This window comes from Molossus molossus, unplaced genomic scaffold (assembly GCF_014108415.1).
Source record: "Molossus molossus isolate mMolMol1 unplaced genomic scaffold, mMolMol1.p scaffold_m16_p_4, whole genome shotgun sequence".
Classification (NCBI taxonomy): Eukaryota; Metazoa; Chordata; class Mammalia; order Chiroptera; family Molossidae; genus Molossus; species Molossus molossus.
The window spans coordinates 62789609-62814837 of NW_023425377.1; the positions used below are offsets into that span (position 1 = coordinate 62789609).

Consider the following 25229-nt stretch of genomic DNA (forward strand, 5'->3'; position numbering starts at 1 on the left):
GTATGTGTCCTTGACTAGGAATCAAACCCAAGACCCTGTGGTCCTTGGGCTGATGCTCTAACCATTGAACCAAACCAGCCAGGGCCGGAACTCCAGCAATTTAAAATCATCATTCACATTTGAATGATTTTTACCCACTTTGCCTTTGTTCCAGCCCCAGGCTGGATTCAGGTCCCAGCTCCAGTCTTACGTTTACACTGGGGCCTCCTCCAACTCACCTCATCCTTCTGACTGAAGGTACATCTCTTCGCATGCCCACACCTGAGCTCTGTTCCAGCCAGGTGAGGTCGGCCCCTCATCCCCCAAATACCCACACCAAGGTCCTTCCTCTAACCTTCCAATCAAATCTTCATCCCTCCACCCACTTCGACAGCCAGCCCATGTCTATCCACCCTGGAATGCCTTGCCAAGTCAACCAAGACCAAATTACTGTACCCTTCTTTCTCGAACTCTACTTGACCCTACAGTTCTACTTGACCCTACACTGCTGCTACAGTTCCTCATCATGTCTCCATTCCTTAGTTTTTTTTTGCCTGATCCTTGATAGTCAACTCACGGCCTACTCATGCCTTGTTGACCTTTGCTGCGTGTATGGCCTCCCCACTGAACTCTCAGAGTCTGCAGCGCTGTCATGTCAGCTATCGAGGAGCTCGCCTGTGAAGGGGAGCATGTGGGCTTCAGTGGAGGCCGGAGCAGCCTTTCCTCCCAGCTGGCTCTTCTATCAGGCTCAGGAGTATGTTTCTGTCCCTTCTGCCATTCAGCATCACATAGCCCCTGAGGAGAAGTGGCAGATGGGAACCTGCTGGACCAGCCCCTGCTTCTGTGGCCCAGGATGGGGAAGGACCATGTGTGTGCCATTGTTCCACCTCCTCCAACCCTATGTGTCTCCTTTTGAACCTTCACTCCATGACTTCCCTGAGCCTGGCACCATCCATCCCTCTTACCCAGACGGGGAGGCTCATAAAGAACAAGTACATTTGGGGACCCAATGCAACCTTTTAATTCCAAGCAGAGTTCCCCTCCCCCAGCATCATCTCACACATACACACAGTGGAAAGGGATGCCAGGGTCTGGGCAGGAACAAAACCCAGACCTCGGCAAAAATATATATATATATAATTATATACACATATGTATTTGTAGAGAAGAAAAGCTGAGAATGTGATTAGGTAGGGCAGAGGATTGGGTAAAGAAAGCAGCTGGGGGTGCCCCAATAAATTACATTCTTCAGAGAGCATGATGGGGAATGCATGGGTATGGGTGGAACCTGGTAGCCTGGCTTCTTGACCCCATCTGAGGGAGCCTGAAGGCCTGGTTCTGCCAAGGATCTGGGTGTCAGAAGGTAGGATTCTAGCTCACTTTGCCTGGAGGCTGATGTGGGGCTGGGGTTCGGTATAGGCAACATCTCCACTCTAAGCCAAGGCTTCTCGGGAAGCCACAGGGCTGAGCATGAGGCTTCAAAGCGTAAGATTTTCAAGGAGAGAAGAGGGTAAGCTGGAGGCAGGGCAGCCTCCCTGCTGGAGGCTGAGCTCAACCTACCTACTGCTGGAGTCAGAGAGGCGGGAGGCCAGGTGCAGAGGAAGCTGTCTGAGATGAGGCATGGTGGAGTGCTGGGCAAACACGGGGTCCTGGAGCTGTCCCTGCATGCCTGCTGCTTCCCATCCTCACCTCCCCCTGCCAGGCTGAGGGTTCCACCCACCCACCCACTGTCAAGACAGTAACAGGCCTGACCACCAAGTGCCATGTTCATGTCTCCCCACTCCATTCTTCTGGCGATCTCTCTTCATGGGGTGGGGGCAGGGTGAGGGTGCAGACATTAACTCTGTGTGTGCTGGAGTCCAGCCTGGGTTTGCCCTGTGCAGTGAGGACCAAGGATGAGGGGAGGCCTCCAGCTCATTATGGAATCTCCATATCCCACAACCCAGCACTGAGAGGAGGAAAATGGAGCCAATTCCACCTCTGCCCACTTCCCTGCTCCCCCAAGAGATGATGCTTTAGGGTCTAGTGACCCAGCTCCCGAGAGCAGCAGGGGTGAGGGTCAGTCACGGAGAGTGGGAGTGTGGGGGCCGTCAGAAGAGAGAAGCCTTCTTCTTGAGTTCATTCCGCTTCCACAGAGCCAGCTTGCTAAACTCTTCGGGAGACATGGCAAATACCCTGGAGAAGTCCTCAGCTGACAGATGCCTCTGCGGGGACACACCAAGGCCACTTAGGGAAAGGAGGGTGGGGCTGGGCTGAGCACAAGAGAGGACTCAGACCAAGAGGCCACAGTCTTCCCACGAGGCAGGGGAGGCTGGTTCCAGGAGCCCTGCACCCACCCAGTGCGCTTTCCCTGCGTACCTCGAGCCTCATTCGGTCCACACCTGGAGGCAACTTGGTTCGCCCCTTATTGGTCACCACCAGCATTTCATAGGGGTAGATCTGGGGGGCGGGGGAGGGAGCAGTCTTAGGCTTATAGCGGTCCCTGTTGCTACAACCCCTCAACTCTCTAGGCCCCCTTATCAGCCTGCAGAGGCCATTGGGTTCATGCCAGGTTGCCATCCATCTCCCCCAGCTTCCCCCAGCAGCAATTCCAGGAGGACCCCTTAGCGCATTCACTTTCCTGCTTCTCCCCAAGCTAGCCCACCCCACTGTAGATGCTTCTGTCCCCTGCCCACCACCCCCTGGCTCTGCCACTGCCCCTCACCTTCTGCTCCAGCACACAGGGCAGGGAGTTCCCCCGGTCCATCCTCCCCCTCTGGCCCTCTCCGTTCTGGGGAGACCAAAGCCGCAGTGAGCCAGAGTGGAGCAGGGAGACCTCCCCAGCCTTACCCTGGGCTTCTCATGTGCTCACCAGGCAACCGTGTGGCCCAACAACCCCACCCCAGTACTGCCAGTTGCCTGTCCACAGCTTCTGGTGCTCCACGTGTTCCCCTCCAGAGGGCACTCACCTGCAGGCCTGCGGGAGAGAAGAGGCATTGTTCAGAGGCAGGAAGCCTCCAGACCTCCAGCCACACAGCCCGGCCCACATCAGAGACACAGCTGCCCTGAGGACCTGCTTAAGTCCCTTTCCCAGCTCGCCTGACCCTGCCTCTCACCTGGGCTTCCAGTCTCACTCCCGGACGGGCTGAAGTCTGTGGACTGTAGCTAGAAAGGACATAAAGGGATCAAAAGGAAGCTGGAGTATTCCTCATCAGTCATCCCTTTACGGATTTTCCCTCTTCCCCCAGCAGCTCAATCCCTCAGAGGACCCCATATACAGTCTGTGACCTCTTTCTGTGACCTTACCCGACTCAGGGTGGTCCTGCCGTAGGCTGGGAGAGAAGATGACTTAGATGTTCCAGCATGCAAAGCTAGAAGAGAGCGAGAGACCCATTCACTCCCTTCGGCCTGACAGTCATTTCTGAGGGTACTCCCTCTCTGGCCTCCCCCGCCAGGGGCAGGGCAGTGAAGAGCAGACTTGGGGGAACCTGGTGGGCCTCTGCTGGCTTCCAGCTCCTGCCCATTACCTTCAGTGAGTGACACTGTGCTGGTGCTTCTGAACTACCCCTAATGCCTCCCCCTCTCTCTAACTGAAGGGCACTCACTTGGGCTAAATGCCTGAGTGTTAAAATCCACAGTTAGCCAGTGATAGATGATGAAGTTCACCATTGTAAAATGAACCTCTGGGATATAAAAATCTGACATCTCATGAAAATAATCAAATTATTGCAAATTTATTATTAGCAAATTTAGTAACCAAATTTTAAGCATTTGACATTAAAATACAGAAACAATCATTTTCTCAGCACTGTCAGCTGCTGGATTGCATCCACAGTCAATACACATCATATCTGCGTGACCAGATGTTACCTCAACTTGCAGTTTTCAAGCACTGCAAATTATAATCCAAGAAAACTGTTTTTCAGTAATAGGTTTTCTTAGAAAAACTGTTTGGGCAGACCTCAAAACTCCTTCATCTCCGATTACTAGAAGTTATTGGCATTCTATAGCAATAGTTTTGACCAGACTTTTTGTTTAAATGTTTAGCCTTGACAGACTCAAAACTATAAGGAACTGTCTTCTTAAGACATTCTTGTAAAACCTGTTACTTGCAAGTTTAATTAGTGAGAACAAAATGTGTTTTGGGGACTTGGCTTGTTTTGTTGTTGTTTGCCTTTTCCTTAACACTTAATTTTTAAGCTACTTAATACTTATTTTTTTGTTTGTTTGTTTGTTTTTTTATCCTCACCCGAGGACATTTTTTCTATTTTTTGTTCAGATAGAGTGGGAGGGAGAGACAGGAAGAGAGAGAGAGAGAAACATCGACGTGAAAGGGACACATCGAGTGGCTGCCACCCGCACGACCAACCAGGGCCAGGGACAAACCGCAACTGAGGTATGTCCCCTTAGCAGGAACTGAACCCGGGTCTCTCTGGACCGCAGGCGTCTGACGCTCTAACTGCTGAGCCAAACTGGCCAGGGCTATTTTTGAGTAGAAAATTATCTGCTTTCACAATCATCATTCATTATTTATGTTTGAAAGTGACTGCTCAATGTTACCATTAAGTCAGAATGACATGCCTATTCGTAATTCTGAAATTGTTAAGATTGATTAGCTATGACTGAAACCCACGCAATCCTATGATCTTTCCTTACATACAGGTTCAGGGGTGCCAAAATGATGATGATGGAGACATTTGGCTGTTCAACTTTGCAAGGCCAAATGGAAGTTAAAGAGCTAATTTTGACCGAAGGCGAATTTTAGTGGAACACAGGGACCGAATCCAACCTTTAGAGCATCTCTTGGTCTCATTCTTCAGGCCTTAACTATTTATTCCACATTCTCTAAAAAGGCCTCTTGTAACTCTTCCCACCAATTCTGAAATATCATCCTGGTCTTTTGGTGACCCTGTGGATATCCTAGCCACAGACCTTCCTTAACGCCCCCACCCCAGGGCCTTCACCTCCACGGCACAGCAGGCCACCACTTCAACGGTCACCCTCTGGCCCTTGCCATCCACAGCTGCTTCACCTTGACATGTGAAGCTCGGGTGTCCCCCTCTGTGGCCATAGCACCCTTCTTTGTTTACCCTCATTCCCAGCACATCTGCTTGTTAATCTCATGGGACCTCCGGTGTCCTGATCCCCCACACTCCCTGTCCTTCAACCTGTGGTTGGGTATAAACTGCTTTCACCAGCACTCAACAACTCTCCTGGCCCCTCATCCCGTAGCACCTGCCTCAAAAAACTCTGCCTGGATCAGCTCATGGAGGCTGTGGAGATGAAGCCCATACAATGTAGATCATCATTACAGAAGCAGCTCCCTTCCCTGTGGTAGCTATTCCAAACTTTCCAAATCTCAGCAAGCCTCGTCCTTTTTTCGCTCAGCAGACAACCTCCACTTCTAATGTGGCCTGCTCCCAGGTCAAGTCCCCAGCCCTCACAGAGAGAGGCCCCAAGGCCAACCCACATCCTGAGGCTGGGTCCCTCCTGGACCTCTCCCGAACCAACCCTCCAACCCTTCATGGGGTCGTTTGTGTTGTTGTTGTTAATCCTCACCCGAGGATATTTTGCCATTGAAAAATTTTTTAAGACAGAGTAGAAGGGAGGGAGAGAGAAAAGAGAGAGAGAGAGAGAGAGAGAGAGAGAGAGAGAGAGAGAAAGAGAGATAGAGAGAGAGAGAGACAAAGAGAGAGATAGACAGACAGAGAGAGAGACAGACAGACAGACAGACATCAATGTGAGAGAGACACATCAACTGGTTGCTTCCTGCACGACCTGGACTAGGGTGGGGGATCGAACCTGCAACCGAGGTACATGCCCTTGAGCAGGATTTGAACCTGTGACCCTTTGGTCCATGGGCTGATGCTCTAACTGCTGAGCCAAACTGGCCAGGGCCTTCAGTTGGATCTGAACATGTGTGCTCTCCAGGGTACAGCCTGGGCACCCATCCCTTGCCCTCTCTCCTCTCTCTGCACAGTCCCATTTTTCTCGTGGCCTTACTACCATAAGCTGAAGACTATCTGAGGCCTTATTTGCTCCTCAAGCTCCCAACTCAGTCAAACTCGCACTTCAAACCCAACACGTCCCAAACCAGTTTCTTCATCTTTCCGCCCAAATATAACTCGTTTATGATCTCAGTTCTAGGTTTTTCATCATCCAGCACCCAAGACAAAAACCCCAACTCGCCTCCCCTCAGCTTCCCCACCCAATCAGCCACTGAGTCCAGTTGATTCCATCTCAATATTTCTCAAACCCATCCCCACTCCTCCAGACCTGTGTATACTGTAGCCCTTTCCCAGCCCGGTGGAAAGTGTGGTAGAGTGTTTCCAAAGATGGCCTGCAACACCACCTCCCGGTGCCTTTGTGTGGTCCTGTCATCAGGAAACGGACTCTCCCTTTCCTGAGTCTGGGCTGCTCTGGCCCTCAGAATGCAGTGAGGCTGTGGCTTCCGAGGCCGGACTCTCACAGGCCTGGGACTCCCAGCTCTGCGTTCTCAGATGTCCCCTTCTCTCCGCCTGCCACGCTCTAAGAAGTCCAGGCCAGACTCTGCTGATTCAAGGCATGGTATCCAAAGTGCTGGCTACACCGTCTCTCTGGTTTCAGTCCCGCCACTGCCCTCTGGGGTCTGTGATTCCAGGCTCCCGGAGGCCTTCTCCACTGGCCAGGAGATTTCCTATTCCTGGCCTTTGCCCCCACGGTCCCCAGTGTCTGCGATGGCCTTCTTCTCTACTCGCTTTGTCTCATTCTTCCAGACGCAGTGAGCATCCCCCGACCCTCTGACCCAGGCCCTGTCACTGGATGCACTGTGCACATCTCATCACGTGCCTGCTACACTGCAGCCAGACCGTGTCCATGTCAGTTTCCCAACGACTGGAAGCTACTGAAGGACAGGACTATGTTTCTTTCACTCTTCATAATCCCCAGTGCCTAACACACAATAGCCACTCAATACGTGTTCATTGAATTAAACAAAATTAGTTAATTCTGCTTTAGCTGATACTATTACTTATCATCTAGTCTTGTTCCATGACTGGAATTCTTGCCCTAAGAACAGTGTGAGCGTCTTGAGCCAGGGACTGAATTTTCTGTCTCTTATATTCGCTGGAGCACAGTGCTGGGTGTATGACAGACAAACTCAATAGACTATTCAATTCTGTCCCCAGGGTCTGGCCAGGCAATTCGAGCCCCCTTGGTGGCACTCACAAGTATGGAAGGGTGTTCGGTCAGGCAGGGAGCGGGTTTTCCTCCGGATAGGCAATGACTTTTCCATCTCTTCTTTCAAGATCATCTTTCCCAAGTTGGAAGTAACCTGGGAGGGACAAAGGGAGATGGATCCAAGACATTGATGCTTGTTTCTCATCTTCAAAAGGTTCAGAGTTGGGCATGTTGCAGGCAGGAGTGGGGACAGATTTCTCCAGTGGATAGGCTGTGCCAAGAACCCGTGGGGCCTGTCATTCTGCCACATTGGGTTTGGCCACCCTCAACAGCAAGGAGTCAGAGCTGCTCAGTCTAATTCTACCCCAGTGGCCTCCTACCCCAGGTCACGGTGCCCAGAGCACAAGCCCATGTCACCATCGGTGACCTTTGCATGACTCTCAACACCTTCTCTTATCCTCTGGAGACCAGCAGCCTGCTCTCCCCTCCCCCCTCTTCCCAAGAACTGCTCAGCCTGCTGACGCCTGGCACTTTTGGGACCACCCTTTCTGTGCTTCTGACCCTAATATTAACTAGTGTTTTCCCAAAAGCAGCATGAAGTCCTGATGTCCCTTCCAAAGCAGCAACTAAAATCCCGGGAAAGAAGGGAAACTCCTCACATGCTCTGACCATGATGCTCTTCAGGCATGAACCCATTCAGAACAGAACAGCTATGGAACCAGAACTTTTGTTGCCAAGAAGACACAGGGAGGGTGGTAGGAAATGCTACCTTTCTGAGTTCCTCTCTCTGACGCTCTCTGAGAGCCTTCATTTCCTCCCCGGAGTCATCATCTTCCTCCTCCTCCTCCTCCTCTGCCCCTCTCCGAGATGCTTTCCGCTTCCTCCATTCTGTTTCTGGGAAACAAAGGCAAAAGCAAGCCCATCAACCAACCATTTGCTCAGCAGGATTTATCAGGTGCTGGTTGTGTACATCACACTGGGCTGCGCCTTAAACCGAGCACTACAAATTATTATTTTTATTCTTTATTTTTGGTTAATCCTCACTCGAGGTATTTTTCCATTGATTTTTTAGATGGAGAGGAAGGGAGGGAGGGAGAGAAAGAGAGAGAAACATTGATGTGAGAGAGACACATAGATTGGTTGCCTCCTGCATAACCCCGACCAGGGCCAGAGATTGAACCTGCAACCCAGGTACGTGCCCTTGACTGGGAATCAAACCCATGACCCTTTGGTCCATGGACCGACACACTAACTACTGAGCCAAACTGGCCAGGGCTATTTTTTTTTTAATCCTCACCCAAGGACATGTTTCCATTTTTTGTTCAGATAGAGTGGGAGGGAGAGAGAGGAAGAGAGAGAGAGAAAAAACAAACAAACATCGACGTGAAAGGGACTTATTGAGTGGTTGCCAACTGCACAACCCAACCAGGGCCAGGGACAAACCGCAACCAAGGTACTTGCCCTTAGCGGGAACCAAACCCGGGTCTCTCTGGACGGCAGGCTGACGCTCTAACCACTGAGCCAAACTGGCCAGGGTGCCAGGGCTATTTTTATTTTATTATTATTATTATTTTTTTAATCCTCACCCGAGGACATTTTTCCATTTTTTGCTCAGGTAGAGTGGGAGGGAGAGAGAGGAAGAGAGAGAGAGAGAAACATCGACATGAAAGGGACACATCAAGTGGCTGCCACCCGCACGACCAACCAGGGCTGGGGACAAACTGCAACCAAGGTACGTGCCCTTAGCGGGAACCGAACTCGGGTCTCTCTGGACCGCAGGCTGACGCTCTAACCGCTGAACCAAACTGGCCAGGGTGCCAGGGCTATTTTTTAAAAATAAAATAAAAGTAACAACACACTGGGCCCTGGCCGGTTTGGCTCAGCGGTTAGAGCGTCGGCCTGCGGTCCAGAGAGACCCGGGTTTGGTTCCCGCTAAGGGCATGTACCTCGGTTGCAGTTTGTCCCCGGCCCTGGTGGGTTGTGCGGGTGGCAGCCACTCGATGTGTTCCTTTCACATCGATGTTTCTCTCTCTCTCTCTCTGTTCCTCTCTCTCCCTCCCACTCTACCTGAACAAAAAATGGAAAAAATGTCCTCCGGTGAGGATTAAAAAAAAAAAAAAAAAAAAAAAAAAGTAACAACACACTGGGTAGGCAACACACATTCAAATAACTAAATTCATTGAGGACTGAGACCTTGTCTCATTTCTTTCTCTTTCCCAGAGGCCCTACCACAGAGCCTAGATGCAGTAAAAGTGTGACGAATATCTGTTGGGTAGTAAGAGAAATGAATGGAAAGTGATGAAACTAACAAACCAAAAGCTGTAGGAGTGGGTGAGCACAGAGCCTGCAGGGTTCACCAGAGGACCAGAGTGGGCTGAGGGTGAGGACAGGCTCATGAGGCATCAACAGGGGGCTATGAGGCAGTGTCCTGGCTTCCCTGTCCCCTCTCCAACAATTTCTCTTACCCACAACAGCCAGTGACGGGGGGCATGGCCAGTAGTCAGTTTCAATCTTGGCTGGCTGGTTGGGGTCAGGGGGCTGGGCCGCAGGGAACTTAGATGACTCAATGATGAGGTCCTCAATCTGGTGCTTGCTCTGAGGGCTGCTTCCCAAGGACTCTGCAGGTGGAGGTCAAAGTCAGCCTCCTACACTCCCAACCCTTCACCTCTCCCCACTTTACACCTGTGAGATCGTGGGTGTCAAAACAACGCACAAAGAAGAGCACAGGGCACGGTTCTGTGGATAGTTGTTCTCCTGTTCCCTCCCAGCCCTTGGCACAGCCTCCCAGCACACAGATCAGGTCAGTGGGAAACCTCACCTCTCTGCTTGTAGATGGGCGGCTTCTTATAGATGTTGGAATCTGGGCGGGTGGTCTCTGTAGGGAGCAAGAGCGGATGAGAAGGAGGATGTGTTAATGGAGGGGAAGGCTGGGTCAGTTATGAGAATGGAGACAAGTGGAAAGGGAGAAGGTAGGAAATTCAGGGGCTTCTGTCAAGAGCCAAGACAAAACCAGAGTTTCTGGAATTATCCCCTAGGGGGTTGAGACTTTTTGCACTTTTCTGGTTGGGTGGGAGGGAAGATGAGACAGGGTCCACACTCTTTGGGAGCTCTGCCTGGGGTCTTGGCATCAGGGTCCTGGCTAGGTCTGTGGGGAGCATATACTTCAGACAGTGGGGGACTGAGAGCAAGGGGCTTGGATTCCTGAAGGAATGAAAAGATCCTGGGACAAGGAGGCAACTAGGCCGACAGAAACACTTACCAGGATGGTGGAAATGGGGCAGGCTGGTTCGGGGGGTCCCAGTGGTTCTTGGGGCTGAAGCTTGAGAAATCGTTCCAGGGGATCGGCTCTCTACCCACACCTGCAGAGCAGAAGTGAGGTTCACTACAGCTCCCAGGTCCCCTACCCCACACCCTCCAATCTATGAGACGCAGCTTCACCTTATTCCACCATCTCTGTCTTCCCACCCTAACAGCCCCCGAGCTAGACAGACAGATGGACAGAGCTGGCTGGTGACAGGATGAGGGCCAATGATTCTGTCATCCCTTGGGCTCTGCAGAGCCCTGTCTTGATGCCTGTGGGGGAGGGGAGTTGGGCCTGTCAGAGCAGGGCTGGGTGACACTCACCTCTGGGGATGGTGGGGGGGATGTGGATTTGGGTGACAGTGAGCGCTGCGAAGGAGAGGAGCTGGTCAGAGCCACAGGATAGGATTAAGCCCTCATCCCTAGAGCCCCAGAAGGGCCACTTCATCCCCCACCCAACTCCTGGCCCCTGCCTGGCCAACGTCTGGGCCATCTCTTCTCTATCAACCCTCCCAGTTTCCAGCACTGGCTCTCCGTCATTCACCCTCCTAGCACTTTCCTGGGCAAAATCCTAAGTCTGTCCCTAGGATGCACCAGGAAGCCACAGATCCTGGAGCAGTGTGCCTGTGCTCTGAGGGCCAACTGAGGATGGCTGTGGCACTGTCCACGGGGCCAGACCCACAGCATTGAGGATGGAGTCCGGGCTCCTGGCCAAGTATTTGAGTCTCCCTCCATCTTGGCCCATCTCACTGCTCAGCCATGACACTACCCCTTTCTCAAATACCATTTACAAAGTGCCCAGTATGCGTGCTTTATCTCATGTACTTGACTGCCTGGTGGGATGCATGGGCATAGGTATCACTTCTATTTTACAGGAGGGGAAACAGAGACCACACTGTCACACAGGTCACTCAGCTAGGACTTTCAGCCTCTGGGCACTTACCACAAATCTGCTATCTTTCTGCCCACTCCCACTCTCCTCCTATCTGACCCCGTGGTGTCGCTGCCATTTAAACAGCCTCCCTTGCTCTTTCATGGAGACCTCCAGCCCATCTCTGCCTGCTCCCCACAAACACTCAGTTGTCACTGGTGATTCCTGTGCACAGTTCCCTTTCTTGTTTTGGAGTCTGGTCTCCAGGAGAGTATAACAGGAATTCTGCTACCCACCTAGGGTGGCCTGGGGAGACCTTCCCCCAAGTCCTGTCCAGAAGGTACCTTCCCCCACTCACCTCCCGGCTTCTGGGCAGCTCTACGTGTTCCAGGAGAGAATAGGTAAAGTGAGGCTCGTAGATCATGAGGTCAGGCCGCTCAATGTCCAGGATGGCCTTGTCCTTGGGGATGGCAGCTAAGTCCTTGTAGCCCAGCACCTGGTTATCCATCTTGGCCTGAAGGGAAATGGTGCCAATGGAACAGACATGCTCAAAGGCTCAACTGGAATCCTGGCATTACAAGCCAGACTTGCAATTTATTAAGAAGAAAATGGACAGCCTTTTTAGATGTCAGCTCCTATAAGTTAATAATTCCATTATTCAATTTTAAAGGTTTAGAGAGTGGCCTTGAAAAAAGCCATAGTCCACCTAGCCCTCTGGGTACAAGACAGGACCAGACCAGGAGAAGGATGATGGGGGAAAGTTTTCTGGATTTTGAGGTTCTCTCTGCCCACCAGCCCTGGCAGAAACACCATCAGGGAGGTTGAGTGAAGCTGCTCAGGGTGGAGTGTGTCCCTGCCCTTCCCTCTTCCCAGCCTGAGAGTGCTGGTGGCCCAGAGGTACTCACCACAATGCTTGAGGGAGAGCCGGGAACACTGGAGCCTCGGGAGGAGCTGACGCTCCCGGGGGAGGTAAGAGGTTGCTGGGGAGAGTGAGAAGGCGGGCGTGGGAATGTGCGTGCGTGCGGGCGAGGGCCACAGGCAGGGAGCTACAAAGGCGCACGACCGGCCCCAGGAGAGTGGGCCAGGGCAGAGTGGCTTCCCAGGTGCGGCGCTGCGGGCAACCACCAGGTGGCACCATCGACCCCGACTTGACCCTGGGCTGGAAGCCTGGCCACACCCACCCCAGCCCCAGGCTCTCACTGCCCAGGTCTGGGTGCGGCCCCACATACCTTCTGCAGCCGTTCCATGCAGCAGGGAGATGGCTGGTCGGGTCACTCGCAGATGCCTGTGCGCGAGGGGAGACGACAAGGCATCAAGCTCGGCCAGGCTCCTGGGTGCTGTGCACTTGGGGCCCCGAGGGCAGAAAGGGCGTCCCACTGGATAGTAACGTCCTCATCCCTCGGTGACTCTCCAGGCTGCTGGCCTAGTGCAGGGCCTGGAAGGGGAGGGAGAACGTGCCAGCCAGGCTGTCGGGCTGGGATTTCAGCAGGCTGGGGCTGGGGCTGGGGCTGGGGCTGGGGCTGGGCAGGCCCTTGAATTGGGCCTGGGCTCTGGAGAGCAGGGCGGAAGGGCGCCTGGCCCTGGCTTTCCATTCGCTCAGCCTGGGGAAGCCAGCGCGCCTGTGGACCAGGAGGCGGGAAAGTGGAAGGCTGCACTTGTTTTTGAGCCATTGTTCTCTGGCTAGAAAGGAAATGACGGCAGGGGTCAGCCATCCTGGTGCAGCCCTACATCCTTGCTTGGTCACAACTGCCCTGCCCTGAGGCTGCAGGCCAGCAGGCCAGTTTCAGGGCCAGGTTCTCACTCCTCTCCGTCTGGGCCATGCCTCTTTCCCTGGCTCAGTGCTGGTCCCTCATCTCATTCCTTCTCCATCTAGGTGGTACACTGTGCCACCTAGCTGTCATTCCCCAGGAAGACTGAACACAGAGGGTCTTGGTAATGCCTATGCAGTGGACACACAGGGGGAGAGGACAGGGTACAAAGCTGACTCTGGGTAAAGTGGTCAGGTCATTGGCTGGGGGCTGCCCCTCTGACCCAGGTTCTGCCCCTGGTTCCAAACCCTATGAAGAAGGGAGAGGAGGGTGGATGGAGCCCACATCCCTGTTTGACTGTCTCTGTACAGCAGTCAAACTCATTTGCAGACTAAAGCACACTTTGGGGCCAAGGCCCCATCCCAGCTGCCCACAGCCTTCTCAGATGCCTGTGCTGAGGCTGCCCTCTGAGGCTGCCATCCCGGTTGGCACTGCTCTCCCTTTGTTCCTAGGGACTTAGGTCCTGTCTGCTGCAGTAGATCATGAGTTCCCTGCAGCCACAGACTGTCTTCTCCTTCCTCAGTGACTCCCTTAGCACCACCCCCATCCGCTCCCTCCAAACACACACACCGGTACTGGACCTGCAATAGCCATTCAGTGAATGCCTGGCTGAGTTTCCAGTGTGATGGTGGCAGTGGGACTGTCTTTCCATCTGCTGGCAATAAGCCATAAAGTGAAGAGCCCAGTCGGTATGGCTCAGTGGTTGAGTGTCCTGCCATACAGCAAGAAGTCACTGGTTCGATTCCCGGTCAGGGCACATGGCTTGGTTATGGGCTCCATCCCCAGTAGAAGGTGTACAGGGGGCAGCCGATTGATGGTTCTCTCTCATATTGATGTTTCTATCTCTTTCTCCTTCACCCTTCCTCTCTGTCTGAAAATCCATAAAAATATATTTTAAAAAAATAAGCCATAGAGGGAAGGGAACTGATGGCTACAGAGCTTCAGGGAAGAGGCAGCATAATGTAGTGGTTAAGAGCATGGACTCTGGCCTGGCTGGCATGGCTTGGCGGTTGAGCGTCGACCCATGCATCAAGAGGTCGCTGGTTCGATTCCCAGTCAGGGCACATGCCCGGGTTGTGGGCCCGATCCACAGTGGGGGGCATGCAGGAGGCAGCCAATTGATATTCTCTTTCATTGATGTTTCTATCTCTCTGTCTCCCTTCCTCTCTCTCTAAAATCAATAAAGAAAACAAAAAAAAATTTTTTTAAAGAGCATGGACTCTGGACCCTAGGGAGCCTACAGGTGAGTACAACATTCTACTACTCAGAAGCTGTGTGACCTTGGGCAAGTTACTTACCCTCTCTGTGCCATATGTTTCTCATCTGTAAAATGGAGGACAGTGTCATAAGGTTGCTCTGAGTATCAGATAAATTATAATGTGTGAAATGCTCAAAACATTATAAATTCTATGTAGAGTGTTAGCTATTATTATTTCTATCTCCACAAGGACTAATTAACTTAGATGGTTTTTCTGTAGCTATTCTTTGTGACAGAGGGTCATGAAAGACTGAGGTCATTGATGCTCCCAATCTTATCACCTGTTACTTTGTATCAGGTCATTCTTCTACTCACTGTCTCTCTGCCACTAAAACCACCTGCTCGCTGCACAAGCAGCCCTCACTCCCACTTTCCTGCTTTTGTGCATGCACTTTCACTGTTCCCCACCCACCTCTGTCCTCCAGATCCCAGCCATCCTTCAAGGTCAGTCCTAAATCCTCCTTCCTTACTCTTCTCGTCCTCACCTGTCTCTGAATTCCAGGGGGCTTGAAAAGAGAACCGTATAACTTAGTCTTTGATTATATGTTGCCTGACATAGGAATTTTTTTTTTTTTTCTAACTAGAACGGCTGCTAATTTCTGGAGGGCAAAACAATAATAATAGCTATCATGTTTTGCATGCTCATGGTAGGTATTTTGATAAGTACTTTACAAAGATGATTTTGTTTCATCCCCACAACAAACCTATAAGGTAGACCCATTTGGCACAAGAGGAAACTGAGGCTCAGAGAGGTTAAAAACGTGTCCAGAGTTGTGGAGCTGAAATGACTGTATCTTAGGTAACGGCATGACTCAGAGTGACTACCTAGTACTGTGTCAGGTGTGTTGTGAGTATAGACTGGTATCGGCCACATTTCTCAAGTCTTTTGGGATTCTAGAACCAAGGCTTCTCCAAGACAGACTCTGGCCATCAGAGTCACACTAGGTAAATGGTGCCCATGGAAAGACTCCATGTCACAGCTTCATCCTTTTTCTGTCTTCTTAGCACTCACTTTGTAATGCTTTTAACTAGGTGTTAAAAGAGCATAAACTCTAATACATATTCAAGGAAATGTTAGCTCCCTCTCACTCCTCTCTAATCTTTACTTTGTTAACAGCCATTGTCAAACTAGCTATACACTTGGTTTAGCCCTAGAGGCATACACTTATTCATCCATCAGTCCATCCATCCACCCAACTACCCATCCACCCACCCACTTATCCATTCATCCGCCCATCTATCCATCCATCCATCCATCCATATACCCAGCCATCTATCCATCCATCCACCTATATGTCCATCCATCTACCCATCCATCCATTCACCCAATCCTCTCTCAGCACCTATTCTTCAATGACCACAGAACAACACTCTGTATAAGTCTTCTGGAGAACATAAAGATGAGCCAAAGAAGCTAGCTGCCCCTCCAGAAGTGAGGCATGTATATAGTTAAGTCTGATGCAAAGTAGAAAATTCCATATGCCAGAGAAGATAGTGTAAGGGGCTGTGAGAAGTCACAGGAGAGAGGATCACTCCTGCTGGGGTGTCAAGAGGGGAAAATAAAAATGGTTTCTTACAGGAGGAGGTAAGTGAGGTGGGCCTTGAAGGATGCTCAGTTTGAAATCATGCAAAAATTGAAAACGGGATCCTTGAAAGAGAAAGCAGCATGAGTGAAAGTGGGGACTTGGGGAAGCACTGGATCTGTCTGCAGAACAGCATGCATGGTTGACAGTAGCACTCATGAGGTGGAGGTATGTTTGGGGCAGGGGGTTGAGGGCCTTGAACCTAGACGAGGGGTTTTAGATAGTATTCTGAGGGCAACAGGGGCCATGGATGCTCAGAAATGTGTTTTAAACAAAGAAGTGGCAGATCCGAGCAGTGCTTTGGGAAAATGAATCTGGCTGCATCCTGGGAGATGGACTAGACAGAAAGGCCGTCCAGGGAGACACGAGCCAGGAAGCTATGGCAGCAGTTCAGGCGGGGGGCTATGGGGGTCTGGACTTGGGCATGGGGCTGATGATAGAAAGAACAAATGGGAGATATCCTAGAGGCAGAATGTGGAAAACAGGACTTGGTCTGGAGAGCCCTAGGAGAGAGGCAGTTTGCAAGCCTGAGAGACAGGAGAAGGGGAGCAATGAGTTCTCTCTTGTGGGTTGAGGCTGAGGTGGGTGCTACAGGTGAACACATGGGAATGTCCCGGGAGAACAAGAGGTTGAGGGAGGAGCAGGCTAGAAATAGAAGTTTGGGAGCCATTTGAGCTAGAGGTCCTGGTCTGCACATGAGGTTGCCAGGGAGAAAGAAGGTCAAAAACAGTCTGCTGGGAAACACCCAGGGGACTAGAAGAAAGAGCCAGAGACAGCCTGAAAGGGAGGAGGACAATTAGATGGCCAGCTCCTTGAAGGGCAGGGAGTGTGTCTAGTGATGTTGTTGTGTTTTTTTTCAGCAAAGGGCCTGATACACAGTAAGCATACCCAGAATATTGAGAGAAAGGATGGAAATGGGGGAGGGGAAGAGGGGCTGAGAAAAAATATCAGGCCTGACTGGTATGGCTCGGTGGTTGAGCATCGACCCATGCATGAAGAGGTTCATTCCTGGTCAGGGCTCATGCCTGGGTTGTGGGCCTGATCCCCAGTACGGGGCATGCAGGAGGCAGCCAACTGATGTTCTCTCATCGATGTTTCAATTTCTCCCTCTCCCTTCCTCTCTCTCTCTCTAATATCAATAAAGAAAACAAAAAACAAAAAACAAAAACAAATGTCAGACTTCCAGTCAAGGTGGCGGCATAGGTAAACGCAGTATCACGTCCTCCCACAACCACATCAAAGTTACAACTAAACTACAGAACAACCATCATTCAAAGCCACCTGAAATTGCACTGAATGGAAGTCCTACAACTACGGAATTAAAGAAGCAGCCACATCAAGACTGGTAGGAAGGGCGGAGGCAGATGGGCTGGTCCCCACATGTGGCGGATAAAAATCAGGAGGCTACCTCAGCTGGGAAGGTCCCCATCCCATACCAGGTGCCCCACTCAGGGTTCCAGTGCCAGGAAGAGAAGTCCCCATAACTTCTGGCTGGAAAAACCAGCGGGAACTGAGGCTCAGGGAGGCTGAGGCAGCTGGAGCCCCAGGCAGCTCCTCTTAAAGGGCCCGCACACAGACTTATTGGACTCACTCCCTCTAAGCTTGGAGGGGATGCAGTTTGAGGGGTGCCAGAGACATACAGGGAAGAACTGAGCTGTTTGGCATTGGAGCAAGGGCTGGAGAGGGGGCTTTCTCCTGGAGAGATATGCTATCAGAGGCCTTTGTTCCTTTGGTGAGCTCTTCCCTGGGGCGGCAGACAGCCACCATATCTGGGACTCCAGCAACCTGGTTCACACTGGTAGCCCCGCCCTGGTGATTCCTTGAGGCCCCGCCCCACCCAACTTTCAGGCCCATCCAAGATGTTGCCAGTTGCTTGACCATAGGATTGGATCCTGCTGCAGGTTTTCCTAAATTCTTTCAAACAAGCAGCATCTGGTCTCAGCTAGCCCCATACCTCTTGTTAAGCAATACATACAAACAAACATAGGGAGGCAGCCAAAATGAGGAGACAAAGAAACAGGTCCCAAATGAAAGAACAGAACAAAACCCCAGGAAAAGAACTAAGCGAAATGGAGATAAGCAACCTAACAGATGCTGACTTCAAAACACTGCTTATAAGAATGCTCAATGAACTTAGTGAAAACCTCAGTGAACTTAGTGAGGGCCTCAAGAACATAAAAATGGACCAGTCAGAAATAAAGGATGCACAGTCAGATATGAAGGAGGCACTAACTGAAATAAAGAATAATTTACATAGATTCAATAGTAGAGTAGGTAAAGCCAAGAAGCAAATCATCCATTTGGAATATAAGGAAGCAAAAAACACCCAATCAGAACAGCAAAAAGAAAAAAGAATCCAAAAAAATGAGGAGAGTGTAAGGAGCCTCTGGGACAACTTCAAGCGTGCCAACATTCGCATCTTGGGGGTGCCAGAAGGAGAAGAGAGAGAACAAGAAATGGAAAACCTATTTGAAACAATAATGGCAGAAAACTTCCCTAACTTGGTGAAGGAAACAGACATACAAGTCCAGGAAGCACAAAGAGTCCCAAACAAGATGAACCCCAAGAGGCCCACACCAAGACACATCATCATCAAAATGCAAAAGGTTCAAGACAAAGACAGAATCTTAAAAGCAGCAAGAGAAAAGCAGTTAGTTACCTACAAGTGAGTTTCCATAAAACTGTCAGTTGATTTCTCAAAAGAAACTTTGCAGGCCAAAAGGGAGTGGCAAGAAATATTCAGAGAGATGAAAAGCAAGAACCTACAACCAAGATTACTCTATCCTGCAAAGCTGTCATTTAGAATCGATGGCCATATAAAGAGTTTCTCAGACAAGGAAAAGCTAAAGGAGTTCATCACCACCAAACCGTTATTATATGAAATGTTGAAGGGTTTTCTTAAAGAAAAAAATAAAAAATATGAACAAACAAAATGGCAATGAATACATATCTATCAACAATTGAATCTACAAACAAAATGAACAAGCAGAACACAAACATTCTCATAGATACAGAGAATATTTTGTTGGTTGCCAGATGGGAGGGGGGTTGGGGGAAGGGGTGAAAAAGGTGAAGGGATTAAGAAGTACAAATTGGTTGCTAGACTGACAAACCTCAAAGGGAAGGGGGGTTGGAGGGTGGGAAGAAATAAACCAAAGAACTTATATGCATAACCAATGGACACAGACAATAGTGTGGGAAAAGGCGGGAGGGGGCCAGGAGTGGGGAGGAGGGGATCAATGGGGGAAAAATGAGGAATATCTGTAATACATTCTACAATAAAGATATAAATAAATAAATACATAAATAAATAAATAAAAGAATGCCAGGAAGCCGAGTCCATCACTCAGAAAGGCCAGAGTGCTGAAAGGACCGAGCGCTTGCCCACGTGGGTGTCAAGGCCTGGCAGCCTCGGAGAGCATCTTCAGAGGAACGGTGAGGGCTCCTTGTTACCTGGGATTATAGGGAGGGCAGGCCTGGCCTGGACCCGTGATGGGGGTGGGGTGCTTCTAAGAAGTGTGATAGAAAGGCAGGAAGAGTAACTTTGGAAGAAGGATTGGATGAAGGTTTTAAGGGAAGAGGAGACTGACGGTGACTGCAGGCAGAGGGACAGAGAAAGAGAAAGAGAAAGAGATGCTGGTGGCAGGGGCCAGGCTCCAGTAGGGTGGAGGGACTGGTCTGTGCACTGGTTAAGGACCAGCTTTGGAGAGGAAACACTTGCTTCCCTGAAAGGAGAGGATGGGGTAAGAAGCAGGGTAACCACATACAGGATCATTTAGAGCGCTAGTCCCAATTCAGAGGCTTTGATTAGCTGTGAGAGACAAGGTCCTATGCGGAGTTCACAAGCAGGTCAGGCAGAGGTTAAAGAGAGCAGCGAAGATTTGCAAGTGGGGAGTGTGGGTGGCTGAGCAGGTTGGGGAGGACAGAGAGCTTCCCCATCTCCTGGAGGCTGAGGCTGAGGCTGCACCTGGGTGGCCCTGGTGCCCTCCCATTGAACAACCCTTTGAGAGCACACAGAGTAGGGCAATGCCTGTCTATCTGTGGTCACTGCCCAGGGAAGGACGGGGAGGGGGTTCAAGATAAGCTGCATCACAGGTAAATGTGGTCATGCTGAGACCCACACCCACACATGCAGGCACAGCCATTCAGAGATGGGGTTCAAAATAATGGTGTCTCCGCTCTGTGCCCCCAACCCCTTCTTATCCACAGCTGTCCACAACCCTGTGCCCAGCCCCTGTGCTGGGCCTCGCCCCTCAGCCTCCGGTCTCCTCCCTCAACCTGAGCCACATTCCTGCAGGACCCTCACACAGGGCGCACCGGGCACGTTAGAAAGCATGCTGATAACTTAGTACTTTGCCCTTCTGGGGGCATTGAGTCTTCTTGTTGTTAATCCTCACTTGAGGATGTTTCCTCCACTGATTTTTAAAAAAAGAGTTGAAGGGAGGAAGGAAAGGGGAGAGAGACAGAGAGAACCATCATTGACTGGCTGTTCCCCCCAGCACCCCCATGGGGATCAAACCTGCAACCCTGGTATGTGCCTTTGACCGGGAATCAAACCCGTGACCCTTTGGTGCTCAGGCTGATACTCCAACCACTGAGCCAAACAGGCCAAGGCTGGGGGCATTACTTTTTTGCTGTTGTTAATCCTCACCTGAGGATATTTTTCCATTGATTTTTTAGACAGAGTGGACGGCGGGGTGGGGGTGGGGGGAGCATCCATGTGAGAGGGACAGTCATCTGGTTGCCTCCAGCACATGGTATGTGCCCTTGATGGGGAATGGAACCTGAGTCCCCCTCAGTCCTAGGGCCGATGCTCTAACCACTGAGCCACTGGCCAGGGTGGCATTACTTTTTAATTTGGGCTAGTCTTATGGTTTGAGGTATTACTGATGAAATTGTAAGCCGGGCGTGGGGGGGTGTTTTGGAGTGGAGGAGTGTGTATTGTGCGTGTGCGTGTGTGTGCGTGGGTGAGAGAGAGAGAGAGACAAGCCAAATCACACCACAAAGGCAACTGCTTACTCCACCCACACACAGACCCTCCAAAGCTGCTTTCCTCCAAGTGCACACCCCCTCTCAGTCTCCTCCTCCAGCCCCAGCCCTCTGCCGCGTGCACCTCCTGCCTAACGTGCCGTGCGCTCTCTAACCCAGCAACCCGGACAAGGCCACAGGGGCAGGCTGCAGCAGGAAGGTGGGGCAGGATGGAAGTCCGGGAAGAAGCTGGGAGGAAGGCTAGCCCGGTGTCGGAAGGGACATTGCTGCTGCCCCAGTTCTGATCAGACACTAGCGGGCCCCTCATCCTTCCCGGTCCACCACACCCTCCCAGGGCTGTGCTACCTGCCTTATCTGAGCCACCAGCCAGCCCCACTCACACTGCCCACCCGCATCCCCAGGGCAACGGAGCCTCTCAGCTCTGGGGTGGGGCGATAAGCTGCCCACCCAGCAGGCTGGCTCTGGCTCCAGGTAGGGGCTGACCTGACTGCGGCTCTTGGGCATGTAGCAATGAAGGCTCACCCTGCACACCCATGCCTGGGTCCTCTGGTCCAGCCTTGCTCCTGTCCTAAGCTAGCCACCACTTGCTGTGCCCCAGTCCCCAGGCCAGGGACTCTCATGCGTCCTTTCTGCATTCACACAAGCCATTGTTTTCTCCATCTAGAGATGAGGAAACTTTGGCCAAGAGGGTAACTTGTCAAAGACCACCCAAATGGAAGCCAGGCTAGAATTCCTGCCCAGGTCAAAGTCAATGAATACGCTTTTCTATGGGTGCTCAACAATCCCACTTAATCTGAACTTGGACCTTGGGATCCCATGTGTTAACCTCAGCCGGTGCAGCCACCCAGAATCGCGCTCATCACCTGGCCTGTGGACAAGGAGCAGGGAAGCTGGGGGACTTGGGCTCTGTGCCACCAGGCAGGGTCAAACTGAGATGCTGACAGTAAACAAGTTATGAAATGAGGCCAGCTGTCCAAGTGGGCTGGGGTTAGGGTGGGCAGGAACTTTGCCCTCCGGTTTTCCTCGGTTCATTCACAGTGTGACTGAGGTCCTTGCTCACGCCTAGCTCTTCCTGCGTTCCTTTCCCCTTTCCTTTCCTTCCTCCCTCCTTCCAGTTTGTTTCCCTTCACCCTCTCCCAATCCTGGCCCCACCCCCGCAGTTACTGTGGCAACAACTCAAAGCCAGAAATAAAGGCAGGATCCAGCTAGGTCCCAGTTCCCAAAACAGCATCCCAGTTGAGAAAGGGGAGGGCTAGGAGGCACAGACCATTGGGAGCACGGAGGCCCAGGCCTGCTCTGACGGTGGCTCTGTGGGGAGGGGCACCCATGCTCCCTCAAAAAGGTGGTTCTGTGAGCAGGAGAGGGCTCCTCGCTCTCGGCTGGGGGCTCATCAGGGCATTCCTCACCTCCACCAAGCCTGGTCCTGTACCTTTTCCAAGACTGGCAAAGCCCTCACTCTCTCTTCCTCTCACACTCTCCCTCACCCCATCCCCATTCCAAAGCCCTGTTCATCTGCTGGGACAAGGATTGGGGTTCCTCTAATGGCAACACTCTACAGGACCGTCTCACACTCCAGGAAGCATCAGGAAGGAGCAGGTGGGTCCTGGTCTGAGAACCCACCTGCTCAAGGCCCCTGTAACCCCCCTTCCCCCCCCACACACTGCTCCTGATGACATTGGGACAGGGCCCAGGCACCCCTTCCTCCCCTCCTACCTCACACAAACACGCATCTATTCATCTGGTTTCTTTTAGATCTCTCACAGGTTTCTGTGTTCTCTCTCTGGATCCCAGCTCTGAGGAGCCCCCCCCCCCCCATTCTGTGTGCCCCAGCCCCTCAGGCTTGCTTGGTCTTCATCATGTTCCTGCTTTGGTCGCTATTTATAGTGGGTGCTGCGGGTAGATTGTAATGTCACTTGTACAAGCTTGATCGATAGGGCTGGGGGAGATGCGAGCATCTTGCCTCCCAAATTCAGCTTTCTGAATTATGAACCATGCCTATTCTTATCTTTACACACATACGAGCTCCGAAAGAAGAATTTCTACAGACCTGCACCCCGAGGGCACCTGCCCAGGTGTCCACACATGGCCACAGAGAGGCTGGCAGCACTGAGGCTGACACACACGTGGGCACAGGCACGAGAGCCCACACTGAAACGCAGCTGCAGAATGCATATACCTGCTTGCAAGTTCACACACCCACTCTCCCAGAGAGGCCCCCACACAGCAACACACCGTGCCATTGACACCCACTTGCACCCACCCACCCATCCTCGCCTTCGCAGCCACCCATACCACGCGCTGACACACAAGCTGGCACGTGTGCACACAGAGCCCCTTCACCCACCTGGGGGCTTCCTGCGCCACCCATTCCCAAGCACGGAGGCCTGTGCCTCCTAGACGGGTCTCTGCTCCCTGACTGGCACCCTGGTGACACAGTCCCCTGGGAGAGAAACACCAGGCGCATCTTCCCAGGAAAGGGCACTTCACCTGTCAGGCTGAGGCAGGGCAGTTAGCTGGGGTGCCTCTGGATCCCGGGGGCCTGCGTGTTGCTAGGTCCCCAGCCCCTTCAAGCACATCAACAGCCAGCATCAGGAGAGAGAGTGCGGGAGGGCCTGTGGCCACACCCTACCTCCCGGCCTCATCCTGCATCGGGCCCTTACCCAGCCTGGCCAGCCAAGGGCTAGAAGGAGCCTCCCCAGAGCCCTCTCCACAGGAGTACACCCCACATTAACAGCATGGGGCCTCTGTGTAAACGCCCCCCACCCCCTCGAATATCTGTGCTGTGCTGGGAGGGAGGCTGGCCATCCCTTTCTCTGTCATTCAGCAGAAGGAACAGCTCTGCTGCCCACCCTGGACCCCATCCCATGCCCTGGACTTCTGGCCCACACAACTACGTGAGGGGGGCACTGGGGCGACAGCAGAGAACACCCAGGCCCGCTCCCGTAAATCAAAAGGCAGTTTGATCACTCAAAGCCAGCTAGTCCCAGGTCTGGCCACAGGGCCATATCTCCCACTAGCAACAGGCCACAGCTGACCCTCCTCAGGGGCTCCCAGCCACCACCCAGAGCTCTCTCCCAGCTGGTATTGTGACCCAAAGGGCCCACAGAGGGGAAGAGAGTGGGAGGCCCTGCCACCTACCTGTTCCCAGACAGTGTGGCTCCAATACGGAACCCCCAGGCCGGCAGGGACAGGCCCAGGCCCTAGTCCCAGGCTGCCGCTTTTCCTCTGAGCCTAGGTAGCAGGCATCTCTTCCAGGAACTCAGCTGTGCTTTCCCAGAGCACAAATAACAGGAAAAAAGCTGGCTGGGGTGTGGTGGTGGGAGCTGGCAAAGGGAGACCTACCCTTCTCGGCCTCCACCTCCCTTGCTCCCACCCTGCTCCTCCACAGCCTGGAGCTTGGATCCCGAGCTGAGCTGGGGAGTCTGCGCCTGGCAGGCGTGGGCCACTGGCTGCCCGGCACCCGCACCCTCCCCACCTCCAGCTGATAGTGTGGCCGGCCCAGGGTGTGTTCGCATGTCTGCTCCTCACCTCCCTCGCTGGAGCGCAGTGCATTTCAAGCAAGAGGAGCATTAAGCCGGCATCATGACAAAGCAGAATCGGAAGCGAGGGCTAGCCGCTGGCCTTTCCCCCTTTCCCACACCCAGTCCTGCAGCACATGCTCACACATGCACCTAGCCCCTCCAGCCCCTCAGAACAGCCCGACTGTAAGCCGGGGCAGGACAGGGCTCTACTGATAAGCCAAAAGTGACAACATCTGCTTTCTCCAAGCACCTGTATCTCCTACTCAGCTGCCACAGGGGCCTCTGGGGTCACTGCCTCCCTGGGTGATAAAAGGCATGGATGCTGCGGGCTAGGGGTGTGGGCACAGATGCCAACATTGATCACCCAAGGATGAACCCTTTCCTGGGGAGGACGGATGGGGAGACTGGGAAAAGCAGGTCTCAGCACAAGAGACGGGGTTAGTCCTTCGGTAGCCCGAACCTCCTAGGAAATGCCACAGAGCACAGCGGTGGTGGTGTGAGTGAGAAGGACCCCATTTCTTGCCGGGACAATGTAATCAAAAGGGAACTTCCTGTCAGGTGGTGCCCAAGGTCCCCCCAGCGCAGAATCTCAGGGGTGTGCTTTCCCTGTTTCTGGGAAGACCTCCACCCCGCAGGCCCCTGTCGCCGGCCCTTGGTCTGCTGTGGGTTCACGTGTGACCCCCAGAGGCAGGCAGGGTCGGGAGCCCAGCCAGCTGGCCCTGGCCTCCTCTCCACCTTGGCCTGGAAGACCTGCCTACCTAGGCAGCTCTTGCCGTTGCCCTG

At 52.5% G+C, this 25229-nt stretch overlaps 1 protein-coding gene across 11 annotated transcripts; it reads right to left on the minus strand.

Annotated features, from left to right (window-relative positions):
• Window positions 1-592: 592 nt before the first annotated feature.
• DMTN (dematin actin binding protein) lies at window positions 593-24643 on the minus strand. 11 transcript variants are annotated; one of them, XM_036281850.1, is made up of 16 exons: window positions 24454-24643; window positions 12517-12572; window positions 12193-12267; window positions 11646-11801; window positions 10741-10785; window positions 10376-10475; window positions 9935-9991; window positions 9582-9734; window positions 7886-8010; window positions 7165-7270; window positions 3265-3329; window positions 3075-3123; window positions 2928-2935; window positions 2684-2749; window positions 2338-2418; window positions 593-2183 (listed from the first exon to the last, which is right to left on the minus strand). In XM_036281850.1, exons 2-16 carry the CDS (start codon window positions 12532-12534, stop codon window positions 2070-2072), a joined length of 1218 nt encoding a protein of 405 aa, XP_036137743.1. In that variant the 5' UTR covers window positions 12535-12572; window positions 24454-24643; the 3' UTR covers window positions 593-2069. The 11 variants fall into 11 exon arrangements, with proteins under 11 accessions (XP_036137743.1, XP_036137741.1, XP_036137742.1 ...); XM_036281848.1 differs by having other exon boundaries at window positions 12517-12722; XM_036281849.1 differs by lacking the exon at window positions 24454-24643 and adding an exon at window positions 24064-24443.
• Window positions 24644-25229: the final 586 nt, after the last annotated feature.

Excerpts from the sequence above, each read along its gene's own strand:
- DMTN (XM_036281850.1), bottom strand. Across the intron at positions 11,802-12,192 it reads GCTCTCCCTCAAGCATTGTG|GCCAAGATGGATAACCAGGT; the intron begins GTGAGTACCTCT and ends ATTTCCCTTCAG. Across the intron at positions 2,184-2,337 it reads TGGACCGAATGAGGCTCGAG|AGGCATCTGTCAGCTGAGGA; the intron begins GTACGCAGGGAA and ends GTGTCCCCGCAG.